Raw genomic sequence first — 16,331 nt, 5'->3', positions numbered from 1 at the left:
TATAATTCTAAATAGTTTTACTTTGATAGCTTAGAAGTTAGAAAATGGTATAATTGAAGAGAAAGCAGCCATAGATTTCTCTCCCTGTGAGACGTCTTATCGGCCTTCAAATCGTATGGAAAGATAGCCAATATCTGCAACGAAATCATGGTTTATGTCGCAGCAAGGGCGTTGCTTTTCACCAAGAAATTTTCCAGAGCATCAAATGATTCTTTGCAATCCTTCTTCGTAAAGCTGCAAAGTAACACAGCCATAACCACGTAAGTGCTCATTACGATAACAACTAATAGAAACTAAAAAACTGATATAAAGCAAAATTTAACCAAAAAAGGAATTGAAATTAAGGAACAAAATATTTGAACACAAATTGAATGATTTGAGAATATAAGTGCGTCTGTGAAGTTTGCAGAACACATCAACTATCTATTTTCTCTCTTTTGATATTTTCATTTGCTGCAGAAATTTATTATTTAATTTAAAATATTGCGTTTGTTTATTTTTATAACCCGTTAAATGACTAAACGATTGTCATTTTAACTTACTTTTTTAAGAGATAACCCATAACATGATATTGTATGGGGTAAACAATTACAGTCATCAAGCCGCGTTTCATTATGAAAATAAAATGATTGGCAAGAAACGTACAAAGAAAATGCACTTGATTGTCCTAGGGTTTTTCGTTGTAATTTTTTATGAACATTACCGTCATATGGGAAGCAGCTCAATTGCAAACAAACTATGTTAATCTTACTTTGAATGTTGTTGGGGTCACTTTTTTAGAGAAGGCTCGGTCGGTTGGACTTGTGCGGAAGAATGTGAAGTAAGTTTTCATGTCCTCCATTTTTTGAGTTGTTGAGAACTAGGCCTAAAACATCTTGAAAGAAAAAAGTAATTTCCTGGGAATGCTGTGTAAAATAGATGACTAAATGATTTCCAAATTGTTAACATTTTAAAATTCACATCTGGCTAGAATCTAACCTAAAACCTCTCACTTACAAGTGAAGATGAATATTACTAGACCATAGTACTAAGTTACGGCACAATTAGATTTTTAAAGTACCAATAACAGTTCTCTTGTTTTAATGTCTTCCATGTTGGTCCTTTTAATCAAAATTCAATAAATTGGTGTCAATGGGGATCCTTAATTTTAATTCACGTGATCTTTTTAATTAGAAATTTAGAATGCGTCTAGTCATCTGCATTTAGGGAAGAAACACGTGAACTAAATCTAAAGTTGGCTGCACATTATAATTAACCCTAAAAAATAATTGTTTCTTTTTGGTTTTTGGTTTGAGAGTTGAGATTAAATCATGTACTATTAATTAAACATAAACTTAATTATGCACTCATTTACGTCTGGTAACTTTTTTTTTATTACAAACTATACTCTACGGTAATCTACTATACAAAGAGGAGGGAGAGAATTTGGACTCGGAACGTAGTAAGTTGAAAAGAAATATCATACTCACCAAGACAATCTGCTACTTACAACATTCTTATTTTGTATATTTATGATTTAACACCGTGTCTAAATCATCTTGTTAACAATTTAATAGCATAACATATTAAATTGTCTAACACGAGAAGAATGTACGCTTATTTGACTTTGTTCTTATTTGATCTACTGACATTTGAACTAGTTCTTCCCTCTGTGAGCTTTCTATATTCGTTTATCAAAAACCAAGATCGGATCATTTTGCAACTTTCGAATATTGTTTTATATTCCGGTCTCTTTCAGGCCAGCTTGTTGACTAATAATTAAATATGCTCTGCATAATATTGTAAATTAACAAAGACTTAAATGCTTTTTTTTTTTTGCAAAAAAATAAAATAAAATAATGTTAAAAATAAAATAAAATAACTCAAATGGATTTAAAACAATTTCATCACCACATGCACCCTCGTTGCCACCAGTTCCACCCTCACCAGTGCCACCATCCTCATTACTGCCACTTTCACTATCTTAAAATTTATATTACAAAAAACATTAATACTAACCACGAATAGTATTATTATTTCAATTATTTGTACCATACGTTTCTATTATTGCCTTTCTAAAAAATTGTTCTTGGATTAAACCACCACAAGCATTTCTCTGATTGTAAAAATGCAAAATTCTATTTGTTGTTTATGTTTGACAAAATAATTCTTCAAAAATCGTTTTGTGAAATATTATCAGACGGACTCTAAGCTAGCCATATTTATCTTCGTACATTTTTGTTCTACTTTCTCCAAATCTATTTTTATCTTACAGTGTAGTTTGATGATTGGAATGACCTATTTTTTAAGACATACGACTTTGAAGATTGTATATGAAATAATTAACTTGGAAATTATTTAGCCATTTTCATGATTTGTGGGCAAAACTCAAGAATCTACTGGCGGGCTGCAATTGAAATTCGCAGTAAAGAAGTAAAATTGAGGTGAATGCAAAGAAGGTGACATATCTGTGTGTAGGCTTACCTAGGGAAGAAACGGCGTCGTCCGCTCTGGGTGTGTGTGGGATCGAATTGGAATTTGGAAGTGGAGTGGCCATCTACTTAATCTTGTCTGGTTTTACGTGATGATTGATAGCAATAGAGAATTTGAAAAACGCTTTGCGATGGAGTCCAGCGGTGTTGAGTCGAGTCACGTTTTCTTTCTTGTTTGGATGTGTCAGTTTGTCCCTTGGAGTTTTTGACCTTTTTCCCGCATTCACTTCACCACATAAATTTACGTGCATGCTCCGCAATTTTATGCTCTACTCTTCAACTCATCCAATCCATTACTTTAATTACCCGTTTACTAATGCATAATCAGATAAGTGAAATTAGACGGAGAAAGAATTAAATAGAGAAGAAAATAAAATCTAAATTTTCATTAAATGACTTGTTTGGAAGTGTTTTTAAACAGACTGAAAGCGCTTTTGGTGAAATTGTTTTTTGAGTTCCAAAAGCACTTGAAGTGCTTTCTGCAAGAAAGAAGCACATAACTGGTAGTTCTTACAGGAAGCACTTCACGTTCTTTTTCAGGATTCACTTATATTTTTACTCATAATTGGTTCCAAAAGGCATTCAGTCATTTTAAAAACACTTTCAAACAAGTCCAAAGTTGTTTACTAAAGTTTTCTGAAATTAGAATAGAAATGATATTATTTTTTGCTTGAGGAGTCTCAATTTTGATTATTATATACTAGTCTCTCTACACGCGCTTATGCAAGCAAGAGAGACATTTTTTAACACAGGCTCTGCTTGCCCCTGAATATGTGTCACGGGAGTGCAAAATGTTTTTTTTTTTTTAATCACACGCTTTACGCTCGACTTATAAATTATTATTGTGAGTTATCAATGCTGATCGTTTTATCTGTAGTAATCAAACGGACCCTAAATATTTATAAGTTTTGAATATGTTTTTTTTACTAAAGTGCATCCAAGGCATCGTCCCGAGTCTTAATTAATTTGAAATTTTATAATGTTTTACTTTGATAGCTTACAACATAGTATAACTGAAGAGAAAGCAGCCATGGATTTCTGACGTCTTGGCCTCCAAATCGTATGGAAAGGTAGCCAATATCTGCAACGAAATCATGCTTTAGGTCGCGGCGAGGGCTTTGCTTTTCACCAAGAAATTTTCCAGAGCTCAACTGATTCTTTGCAATCCTTCTTGTTCGTAAATCTACAAAGAAAGTAAGAAACACAGCCATAACCATATAAGTGCCTATTACGATAACAACTAACAAACACTAAAAACCTAATATAAACAAAAATTTAACCAAGAAAGGAAATGAAATTAAAAAAATAAAATATTTTAACACAAATTGAATGATTTTTGAGAATATAGGTGCGTCTGGTAAGTTTGTAGAACACATCAATTATCTATTTTCTCTCTTTTGGTATTTCATTGCTGCAGAAATTTATTATTTAATTTAAAATATGGTGTTTGTTTATTTATTTTATAACAGTTAAATGATTAAACAGTTTTCATTTTAACATACAGTTTAAAGAGATAACCCCTAACATGATGTTGTATGGGATAAACAATTACAGTCATCAAGCCGCATTGCATTATGAAAATAAAATGATTGAAAAGAAATGTACAAAGAAAAGGTAGCTAACATTCTCTTGAAAGAGACGAGAAAAAGTATCATAGGAGGAGAATTTGGAAGAAGAAGCACCTACACTTGAGCTAGTACTCCTAAGCATCTCCAATAATACTAGTTAAATTTTTGTTATTGTAGCTAGCCAAACAATTGGAATGTTAATTTGGCTAGTCAGCACTTCCAAAAATACTAATTATTTTAGCTTAAATTAAAAAAAAAAATATATATATATATATATATATATATATAAACTTAACAACCGAAACCCTTTTTCGTTTCTTGAATCCCACAAACAATGCGATTATATTTTTTTAATGTTTAACAAAAATTTAACTTCCCCTCTTAGCTAAATATAGCTAGTTACTATTTACAAAGTTAAGATAACAAGTCATTTAGCTAGCTCGTTAGAGTTTTATTGTCACAGCCCGTCCCGGGATTTATATATCGGGAGCGTGAAATGACGATTTTACCCTCGACGTTACTAAGGTATGTGTGTAATATGTTTTGAATTTTCATGGTTCCTAAGTTTTTGGAAAAATTGATTAAGTTGGATATATTAATTAAGTTGGATAGAATTTTCAAAGATTGGAATATTTGTTTGGTTAGGGATGTAAATGGATGGTGTAGATTTATTTTGGGACACCTACACTCTCCTGCTCTCTCTCTCCAACCTCGTAGCTCTCTCTCTCTCCTCCCTCACGACCCTCTCTCACTCTCTCTCACCCAAACCGTACGGACAACACCCAAATCCAACCCAAACTTCATGGATCGACGTGGAGATTAGTATCATCGTGTTCGTGAGTGTCCTACGAACTCAAAGATACCATTTTCAGGTAAGAACTCCTTCATTTTCACGTTTAAAACCCGAGGACCGAATGTGGCACTATTCATGAACTTTATGTTGGTTGATTTTTAGGACAATCCAAGCTCACAGTGAGCTTTAGGAGGTCCTAAGGAAGCTCGGGGACGTTCGTTTGGAAGTTTTGGACGTCGGGATTGTCGAGTTCGACTTTGGCCGGTTTTGCTTGAATTTTTCCGGTGAGATTTAGTTGTTTTTAGAGCCTTAAACTAGTCTATCGTGATTCTACATGTTTGGGGCTTCAATTTGGTATAAAATACGAAGAAAATGGGTGAAAAACGAAGGAGAACGAAAAGTTTTAAAACTCGCCGGAAACCGGCCGCCGGAAAAACCAGTCCGGCGAGCCCAGGGAGGAAGACGACACGCGCGGCGCGTGACCTGCGCGTGGCCTGCGCGTGGACCCGTGCCTGTCCTGGCGCGTGGGGGCGCGTGGCAAGCCCAAATTTTTTTTAAAAAATATGTCGACGTCCGTGACGTCGAGTAGGTCACTGTGGTATATTCATATACCCAAATTGAGCATCGTATGAGAAATTATTTCGAAATATTGGTGATGTGTTTAAAATTAACGTTTTTATAGTTGTTTCGCATATAGGTGACACGTATCCCGAGGACGAGCGCATCCAGGGACGTCACGGGGGTTACGACCCCTCGACTTATCAGTGAGTAGGCAGTTTTGATTTCGTATTTACCTATATACAGCTGTTTTTCCCAGAAAATACGTTTATGTGAAAATTATGAATCTAATTGCCATGCATGAAACTGTTGAGATATTTAGTTTGATAACTGATATATATATATATATATATATATGTATATGTGAAATGACGCGGTGGACGCTCAGGTGAGTTTATTTATTTTCAGTTGAGTTATTTATCATGGATTACATTGAAATCTCATGACCTGCACCTAGGTGATAGTGCTTATATTGTTATTCACCACACCGTACGCTCGTCTTGGATCCAAGTAGGTGGATGTCGTACAGACCATGTGAGGGTTCCGACATGCTAGTCGTACAGATCACTAGATGTGATTCCGACTAGTGGGTGACCTTAGTTATGCGCGCTGATGATTGATGAGAGAAGCACTAGAGCGTATTTATACACCTGTCATCGTACAGACTACTATATGTAGTTCCGAGTGACGTGCAGAGTTGAACAGTACAGGTCACCGAGGTGACTCCGGTTGGATTGGATGTTGAGCTTTAGAATCAGCCGTACAGGACCATTGTAGGGTCTCCAGTTGATTTATTATTCACCTGATTGATATTGATGCATTCTGATTATATTTTGGGCATGGCATATCATTTCTGAGATATTATGATGATGGATATGTGCTGAGTTATGATGTTGCGTATATATATATATTTGTATATATACTATTTTCTGGGAAAGTATACAGGTTTTTTCGGTGAGGGGTTAGAATTGTTTTAATGAAATGTTTTGAAAAACTCTTTGGTTTTACTGACCCACTCATTTTGTTTTGCGCCCCTCCAGGTTCTAGTTTAGCGGTTGGTGGCTCTCGAGGTCTTATTCCGGCTTTCTGACAGACTCTTGACATGTAGGACTCACCTAAGGGTGATGTACTTTTATTTTAGTCCTACTTGACTGCACTTAAACCTATGCTCTGAACTTATGTGTTTACTTTATAACTAGTCCAGTTACTCTAGTAGGTTGTTCTGTTAGAGTTGGCTTGAATTCCTACTTATGTATGTTGTTGTTTCGCTTCCGTGTCGCACTTATGGTTACGTCACGCTCACGTGACGGCCAGCACACCTGGGTCCTCTGGATCGGGGTGTGTCATTTATTTTTCTACAGTTTTATTAAAGTAGTAAAAACAAAGCCTCATTTAACTGATGGAGATGCTCCATCTAAGCCATGCTTAGATTTGACTTCATCATCACTTTTTTTTTTTTGGGTCCCTTTTTCAATTCAATCTTTCTCCCAAAACTGCTCCATCAAGAGTTTATCTATTTCTCTATATCTTAATATAGGCCGACAACCAACATGCACTTGATTGTCCTGGGGTTTTTCGTTGTAATATTCTCTTTGCTATAAAAAAAATAAAAAAACATGCACTTGATTTTGATGAACGTTACCGACATATGGGCAGCAGCTCAATTGCACCAATTGCAATTGCAAACGAACTATGTTGAGTTCTTACTTTGAATGTTGTTTGAGTAAACTTTGTTAGACTTTTGTCGAAGAAGGCGAAGTAGGTTTTCATGTCCTCCATTTTTTGAGTTGTTGGGAGCTAGGCCCAAAACATCTTAAAAGAAAAAAGCAGGTCCTAGAGAATGCTGTGTTCTTCTTCTAAACAACTAGTATTTGACCTTCATGAGGGTTTCTAGCAGCTTTGTAAATAGTTGGAGATGACGAGTTGATGCTGAAAAGGCTTGGTATGAGAACTTGAGGTGTAAGTGTTAAAAACTCACAAGCGTATCAAATGAGAGTGCGTGAGCTGATTATGCTTGAGAACTTAAAAGGTTAGGTTAAGGCTATGCAAGAAAATCTTGAGGTTATGCTTGTGGTTATGGGTTGCAAGGAAAGTGATAGAGATTTTAGGAAGAGAGAAGATTATGAAGACATAAATTAACCACATAAAATGGAAAAAGGACATGTGGACTTTTCGTTCAACATGACGAATTACTCTTGACATCTTAAGTAGACCACACCGGACTTAAGGGCTAAGCATATATCTTGGGCCTTCGGGCTCATACACATATCAAGGCGTCATTCGGGCTCATGATATTCCACTCTTGCCATGGTACCTTTCCCAGCTCAAGGAGAAAGAGAGAGATGTCCAATGCCATAATCCATCCAACCCAAGAAATGGAGCCCAATCCAACGAGAGCCCAAAAGAATACGTAGGCATGTCCAAACGGTTGCCGTCACGAAGGCTTCATGACCTTCCTACCAAAAGTCTCTTGAATGCTCCTCTCATCTTTCTATAAATACCCTCCTCTCCCCTCCCCCTTTCTCCTTCCTCCTCCGTTTCAAGATCTTTCCATCTCAGCTTCACCCCAAACAAGAGACAACCATACAATAACGCCGAAGGAGTGAAAATCTCTCATCCTTCCAATTTTCTCACCTCCCAAACACCATTTTCCCGATAAGATTACTGTGTAATTATTTATACCTAAAAATGTCCGATGCCTATTGCTCCGACTGCAAGCGCCAGACGGAGGTCGTGTTCGACCACTCGGCGGGTGATACCGTGTGCTCCGAGTGCGGTCTAGTGCTCGAGTCTCATTCCATTGATGAGACCTCGGAGTGGCGTACCTTCGCCAACGAGTCGGGCGATAACGACCCGGTCCGTGTTGGTGGGCCTACCAATCCCCTGTTGGCCGATGGCGGGCTGTCCACCGTCATAGCCAAGCCCAATGGGGCTTCTGGTGAGTTCTTGTCTTCGTCCTTGGGTCGGTGGCAGAACCGTGGGTCTAATCCGGATCGGGGCTTGATAATGGCGTTCAAAACCATCGCTACCATGTCCGATAGGTATGTGATTGGTTGCTGAAATACTGGGGAAATTGATTCTGGATTAGATTTTGGGTTGTTTGAGGGTTGAGGTCGGATCGGAATGATTACGACGACGACGATGACGACGACTTGAAAGGAAATTGAAAATGAATGAAAATGTTTAGTTGAGGGCTGAACAATCAAGTAGTGTGAGTTTGTTGAAATTAATATGATAATGTTAGGGGTATTGTAGAATTGAGTTTAAATAAAATATGAAAAATTGATTTGTTAAGTTATATTTTTCATCATTTAGCTGACTGAATATAGGATTGATTTTATTCTTGCTAAAAACAAATTAACAAATTGATGCGAACCTGTCTTGATAGAGGTTTCTTATGATGATCATGCTACTTATTTCATGAATCCGCATCCATAGAAATATATGAGGACATGCAAACATCCTTCTTGAGCTTAGTCTAAATGTAGAGGCTCATAGATTCTCATGCTCAATTTGTAAAGATACTTCTAGTAGAACTTGCTAATCAGCTATTTGGTAGGTCTAGGACTTGGCACCTATACAATGCTAATCCAGCGAAAAAAATAAGTTCGATAGTTCCCCAGCTTGAATGATCATTTGTGACTAATAAAAGAGTAAGAATGTTCAGATATCACTATTTTGACACTCATTAGTGAGTGGTTTTTGTTTTACCTTTTCCTATGTTTAATGCCTGCTTCTTTCCTTCCGTGAGATTTGGTGATATGGAGATGGTATCAGAAGCTTAATATTTTCCTGTTATACTAAGTTTCTTTAAAAATGAGACTATTTTTAAACTTGTAACAAAGAAAAATAGCTGATGTGGTGAAATTGTGTTTCAGGTTGGGCCTTGTTGCAACCATCAAGGTATGCTATTTGCGTACGACTAAATGTTTTTATTACGGGGACCACTATTAGTTCTAGTACACTCATATGTCTACAAACTCATGGATAAAGTACATGTAAATTAAGAAGCTCCTTCCATTATTTAATTTTGTGATCATTGATATAAATGAATTCTGTCTGTTATAAAATACTTAAATAAATGCCAGCATAAATTTAGTTGTGAATACTTGTTGAAGTATGTTGTTCAAGGTATTCATTGACAAATGGTGGAAATATTATCATTAATGAGTTGATTTGCTAAACAGTAATGGCTAATCCTTAACCTATGTAAGATTTTAGAAGTTCAACAGGATGCTTTTTGATGCAGAAGCATTTGTTTCAAGCTTTTGCTATTACGTCTTTTTAATTGAAACCAAGCCTTGAATGGTGTTGGTTGTTATAGGCTATTGGTTAGTGGTATATGGATGAAATGGTGGACAGTCAGTAGATCATTTACTTTTAAATGGTTTGGTGTCTTGTGGTTTAGGGATACTGGGTTTATCCTTCTCGGTGCTGATTGATGAATCTTAATTTTGTTAGCTAGTTGGAGTACAAAATAGGTTTGGTTACTTCTGCAGATGTTCCATCTTGCTTTGATATGGTACATTTGGTTGGAGATAAAATGTTAGGCTTTCGTGGGAAAGATAAAAGTCAAGTGGGGAAGGGTTCCCTCGAGACTTTGTTGTTGTTGTGTGTGTGTGAGCATGCAAGCAAGCGATTGAGTGCATTTTCTTCACATCAGAGCTAAACTTGTATATCAATAAAAGTTCTTAATACAAAATGTCTGCTGATTTTTATCAAGTTGCTTATTGTTTGGGCAAAATTTTGGAAAAACCATCAATATTTGAAATGTCAATATTTGAAATGTTTTTGTTGAAAGTAGTGTTAAGAACTTTTTTAGTTGTATTACTTTTAGTTGGTTGTAGAAGGTTATGATTGTACCTTCAGTGGACTATTTTTTCATTGATGTTGCGTTATTTTATTTAATTCACATTGATAAAATTCTTATGTTACCTTCTTTGAAAATTGATTAAAGGGGCCTATAGACTAAGATTCTGAGCCTGATGTTTCAACCCTATAAATCTTTCCTCTTGCTTGATATTTAAAGTTATTCTTGTACTACCCTGGCTATGCAAATTAATGTGGCTATTACGGTGTTAAGGAAAAGAAACAGACATCATCTAATTATATTTGTCCCTGGTCAATTTCTGACTAAAACAGGACTACCTCTGCTAAAATTGTAGCTTGTCTATAATTTACTGAGTGTATTTTTTAAGATGTTTGGCTTTTTTTTTTATTTTTTATTTATTTTTATTTTTTTATTTTTATTCAGCCAAGCCCGCTTAGTGGGATAAGGCTTTGTTGTTGTTGTTGTTTGTTTTGGTCTATTTCTTTTCTTGCACAACTATTCTCTCTTATTGTTTGAGCATGCATGGGAATAGAGTATTATAACTAATGGTACTTTTATGATTGGTTTAAAGGATCGGGCTAATGAGATATATAAGAGGGTTGAAGATCAGAAATCTAGTAGGGGAAGAAATCAGGATGCGCTATTGGCTGCTTGCCTGTACATTGCTTGTCGACAAGAAGACAAGCCACGCACTGTAAAGGGTACAACTTTTGATTTTTTTAACATCTGGATGCTTCCTGAATTATCTTTGCCTTTGTGTATGAGCTTCCCTGAACCTGTGGATTTCAAATAGAAATTTGCTCTGTCGCCAATGGAGCCACAAAGAAGGAAATTGGCCGAGCAAAAGAATACATAGTGAAACAACTGGGATTGGAGAATGGTCAGTCGGTGGAGATGGGAACAATACATGCTGGGGACTTTATGGTGAGAAGCTTTTCGTTTTCATTTTAATTCTGATTTGAAGCAAAAAGAAATCATTAAATTACCTTAAGCTGGCCAACAAATCATACATAGCACATTTTCCTAGTTTGTTGCTGCCACTGACATAATATCTACTTAATTTCAGAGGCGATTTTGTTCCAATCTGGGTATGATTAATCAAGCAGTCAAGGCTGCTCATGAAGCTGTGACAAAGTCCGAAGAATTTGATATAAGGTAGTGTTCCTTTTCAATACATTATGCAGTTATCAGTTTACCGAAAATATGTGTTTCCCCTATGAACTTTCCAACACCTAAGAAGAGTTCCAGAAATATGGTAAAACAAAGGAGAACTAACTTGATCAAAATAGCTGATTGAAATAGTTTGGGTTTTAGCATTTCATTGTGAAGGTCAATGACAAGGCATCATAAAGGATTGGTTGGCAACCTGTAAACAGGTCGGTTTTATTGGGTTTGGGTCGGGTTTCACCCGATCCATTAAGTTAACGGGTCATCCGAACCTAAACGGATCATCCGAACCCAACCCGTTAAGCTCATTGATCACCTGTTTCACCCGTTAACACCCATTAACAATTTTTTTTTTTTTTTTTTGTTTAATTTTGCATTCCAATTCAAATTAAAAAACCATCCATTTCAAAAATACAACACGCAATGCCAATATGCAAAACCAATGGAATCAATCCATTTTGACAGTTACCTCCATTATCCATCCTTTTCGCCGTTTGACAGAGGCGTGCCATGACCTTCTTCTTCAAGTCTGAGACAGAGAAGCACTTAAAGGAAGGATCCTGATCCGGCAAGCAAGAGGATGAGTTGTCGCTGTAGGAGGAGAGAAGCTTGATTCGCTCTCGAGAAAGCGGCTGAGACGAAGTGTCAGAGCCACCGGAGGAGTAGGAAGAGTCGTTTGTTGCCATTTTGAGCCCGGAATGTAGTCTTGGAGCATATCAGCGACCTCCTTGAAGTGGCAGAGATAGGCTTTGAGTTTGAGGGCTTCTTATTATAACTATTGAAATTACACAAAGGCCCTCAATAACGGGTGTTAACGGGTTGACCCAAAATGACCCGTTATTTAACGGGTTGACACGTTAACAACCCAATCCGTTAAATACTCACCTGAATACTAATTTTAACGGGTCGGGTCGGGTGTAAAATGCCAGGTCTAGTTGGCATATGGTGAAGGATTCTATAGGGGGTCAAATAGAATCATTAAATAGAAATGATCTCCACTTTGACCACTGAAACCCTAAGTGACTTACAGAGTGGCAAATCTCTTTTCAAGTGTTAGGGCATGTTTTGGTTGAGCTTGGCAAATATGTTATAAGGTTAATATAAAGTTTATCATCTGATTCCTTACATGAGATAGAATAGTTACAAATCGCATTTCGTTGGTGCCTTTTGAAGAAGTTTGCATATGAATTCTGCTGCCTTATATTATTTCTTGTTGTGAACTAAATTCATTGATCTTATTATATGCCCTTCGTATGTAAGGTGTGAAGATTCTTTGTTTTAAGATTGGTGCGTTCACTTATGCCAATCTCCAACAGTTGCTTGTAATGATGGTGGTTTCTTTTTGTCTAAATTTCAGGCGGAGCCCTATATCGATAGCAGCAGCAGTTATTTATATTATCACCCAGCTTTCAGACGATAAGAAGCCTCTCAAAGGTTTGAATCCTCTTACCTCTTAGAAACTAGGAATTAGCGTTTGAGAATTGGGGTTGAAAGCTTGGGTTCGCTATGGAGACAAAAAACTTGATGTGTTTAACATCATTCATTTCTGAATCATTTTTTCTCATGCTACTATCTTATAGCATCCCTTGAAATTTAATTCATTTTGAGTAAGAGCTGATTTACGCAATGACAAATATGAGTGCAGATATCTCCGTTGCTACCGGAGTAGCGGAAGGAACAATCAGAAACTCGTACAAAGACCTTTATCCCCATGTGTCAAAGATTATACCGGGCTGGTACGCAACAGAGGATGCTCTCAAGAACCTCTGCAGCCCTTGAAATGTAGACGAAGCGGATTAATTAAAAACACGGAGAAAATTGAATTGAATTGAATTGGAGAGTGTTTTTTCCTTGCGTTGTGTTTAACAGTCGGATGTATGAACGATGCAGAAGGCTTAAATTGTTTTATACAATTGCTTTTCATAGTAAATTATATCATTCAATTGACTGAATTCAGATGTATGCTTGAAGTAGCAGAATGTTTTCCAGTTTTGTTTAATTTATGAATAATAAAAAACCTGTCGACTACCATGACTGCAAGAGTGATAATTTTAAATCCCGCAGCTTTGACCATTTAAACAGTTTAAAAACTGACAGTCGTATTCAATCAGCATTTTAAACGAGTATATAAAGTTTACGGTATTTAATCAGGATTATAAGAGTATAAAAAAGTCTATTTAAATTTGAGACCTATTATTAACATTCCAAAAATCTGAATTTGCAATTTTCACAAGCATATTTTCCTTTCTAAATATAGAAAGTTTGAAGTGCAAATAGAGTGCAAATAGAGTGCCAATAACAATCCTCTAAAATTCCGGTATTCAATTTATAGTTCCAACCAAGGAGGAAAAAATCGATAATATCGGAGAAATATCGCCGATATTATCGTTTTTTTGAAGTTCCGAAATTTTTTTAACTATCCAACCTATTTTCGTTAAAATATCGCGATATTATCAATAATATCGCGATATTTTCAAAATTAGCGATAATATCACGATATTTTTGAAATTATCGATAATATCGCAATATTTTATTAAAAAAATACTTAAATTTGTTGAGAAAACTCAACACATAGTTAACTTGATCATGGCCCAAAGGCCAAACAAGTTTTGGTTATCACACCAGGGGAGTGTGAGTTTTATAGGAAAAATTCATTGCTCACTTCCTTGCATGGGCGATGTGGGACTCGCCCAATGGAGGAAAAAATCAAAATTTCGGCCGAAATTTTACACCCACTTTAAACGGCCATAACTTTGTCAAAACTCAACGAAATCAAGCAAGACAAAAACGAAAGTTGTAGCCCTCGAAGAGACGAAGAGAATAGTACCTCACACGATGTCTGAATCGTAGTGATGTGGCCGGAAAATTCCTCGAAAGTCACTGAGGTCGCTGAGGTCGTCGGAAACTGGGTAAGATTAAAATGAGTATAACTTTTTCAATACGCAACGAAATTGAGTGAAACAAAAAGAAAAGTTGTATCCCTCGAAGATACGAAAAGAATGGTACCTCACACGATGTCTGAATCGTAGTGGTTTGGCCGGAAAATTCCTCGAAAGTCACTGAGGTCGCTGAGGTCATCGGAAACTGGGTAAGATTCAAATGAGTATAACTTTTTCAATACGCAACGAAATTGAGTGAAACAAAAAGGAAAGTTGTAGCCCTCGAAGAGACGAAGAGAATGATACCTCACACGACGTCTGACTCGTTGTGGTTTGGCCGGAAATTGCCTCGAAATCTACTGAGGTCGCCGGAAACTGGGTAAGATTCAAATGAGTATAACTTTTTCAATACGCAACGAAATTGAGTGAAACAAAAAGGAAAGTTGTAGCCCTCGAAGAGACGAAGAGATTGATACCTTGCACGTCAGCCAAAATTCAATTGACACACTCCTAGCTTCCAAAATTCAATACTTTTACTTTATATCAAGTTGAAAAAACATAATCGGCATCCAAATTAAAGTTTAATCTTATTCAATGTATTGATTTTCAATCGTTAATTGATATACTATAATTTGGAACTTCAACGCCTAGACGCATGCTTATGTGTAAGAAATTTAAATTGTCAAATTCGGCACATTATTCTTCATCATTTTATTCACTTCCCTTTTTTTTTTTTTAATATCCTAAATAAAACCTCCAAATATTGTACTAATTAATTATATATAAATGATTATGGTGTGTTTAAACTTCTTTCATTAATTACTACATATTTTCTACACTCACAATGTTTGCCAGCTCGCTATATAATCAACTTAAATCAGTTAAATCCATCATGCAATGCATTTCCTTCCAATTTTTTGTGATAAACTAATAGATAATTGACTAAATAAACATCCTACAAAGTTTCATTAAAAATTTCCAAGTTTTTCTTACAATTTCCGTGGTTTCCATGTAATTTTTATCGATATCGATATTATCCCGATATTTCCATCGATATTTCCGTGTTTTCGGACTACCGATATTTCCGATATTACCGATATTTTCTTCCTTGGTTCCAACCAATATCCACGAGATGTAAAAAACGAGTCTATTGAAGTTCATCAAGAATTTGCGTACGGAAGCACTTCTATTGGATGGATCTGGTCTAGACGGAGGGAAAGATCTCCTACAAATTTGTAAGTAGCGTCCGGCGTTGAGTAGAATCATTTTGAGGACCAAATGTATATTAGCTACATTATTATTAGCTCATTGTGAGGCTAAGTCTACCTCCTAATGTAGATAATATTATTTATTCAAAATAAAAAATAAAAAATTTTGACAACTTAATAAAGCAAAACTAACTTAAAATCCATGAACCATTAGAAAACTCATGTTCTTCCTTTGCTTTATTAAGTTGTCAACTATTTTAAGCATTTGGATATAAACTAATATAATTTTGTGGCCAATAAGCATTTGGTCATGTCACTTAGTACTACGGTCTAGTGATATTCCTTTTCACTTGTAAGTGAGAGGTCTTAGATTTGATTCTCGCCAAAGGTGAAGTTGAACCACATTATTATGGCAAGCTCATTGTGAAGCTTAGCCCACTCCCCCACCCCTTAGTGTAGATACTATCATTTGTATGGAAAAAAAATTGCATTTGGTCCTCACATGTCCTAAAAATGAGGACCTTAGGAGAGCAGTACTCCCATGCAGCTTCCCAAAAAGTAGTAGTCGGATGATCATAATGAATGCGGCGAAGCTGAAACTCCATTGCTCGATCAGAGGTCTGAGATTTGAATATTTGAAATTTGATGAGCAAGAGAAAAATGAGAGATGTGAGATCGCTGGAAGATTGAAATGAATGAATGAGAGATTTGAGATCGTTGGAACATTGAAGAAAATGAATGAGAGAGAAGAGAGTGAGCACGAGAGGATTGAATGAAAGAAATAAGGGCAGGTAGTATGACACACCTGGACCCAGATTCCAGTAGGCACCAAAATCAAGGTATGCGGACCATCATC

General features: G+C 36.2%; 1 protein-coding gene and 1 long non-coding RNA gene across 2 annotated transcripts; both read left to right on the top strand.

The window, feature by feature from the left end:
• Positions 1–4,732: 4,732 nt before the first annotated feature.
• LOC126600678 (uncharacterized) lies at positions 4,733–6,588 on the top strand. Its single transcript, XR_007615507.1, has 4 exons — positions 4,733–4,911; positions 4,995–5,116; positions 5,530–5,596; positions 6,431–6,588. It is a non-coding gene; the product is annotated as an uncharacterized LOC126600678 (long non-coding RNA).
• Positions 6,589–7,896: 1,308 nt separating this feature from the next.
• LOC126600677 (transcription initiation factor IIB-2) lies at positions 7,897–13,340 on the top strand. Its single transcript, XM_050267289.1, has 7 exons — positions 7,897–8,431; positions 9,269–9,293; positions 10,793–10,922; positions 11,015–11,145; positions 11,288–11,376; positions 12,746–12,822; positions 13,034–13,340. Exons 1-7 carry the CDS (start codon positions 8,079–8,081, stop codon positions 13,165–13,167), a joined length of 939 nt encoding a protein of 312 aa, XP_050123246.1. The 5' UTR covers positions 7,897–8,078; the 3' UTR covers positions 13,168–13,340.
• Positions 13,341–16,331: the final 2,991 nt, after the last annotated feature.

The sequence above is a fragment of the Malus sylvestris genome, chromosome 14 (assembly GCF_916048215.2).
Source record: "Malus sylvestris chromosome 14, drMalSylv7.2, whole genome shotgun sequence".
In the NCBI taxonomy this organism is placed as follows: Eukaryota; Viridiplantae; Streptophyta; class Magnoliopsida; order Rosales; family Rosaceae; genus Malus; species Malus sylvestris.
The sequence above is the reverse complement of the archived record's forward strand: the minus strand, read 5'-3'. Positions and strand labels throughout refer to the sequence as shown.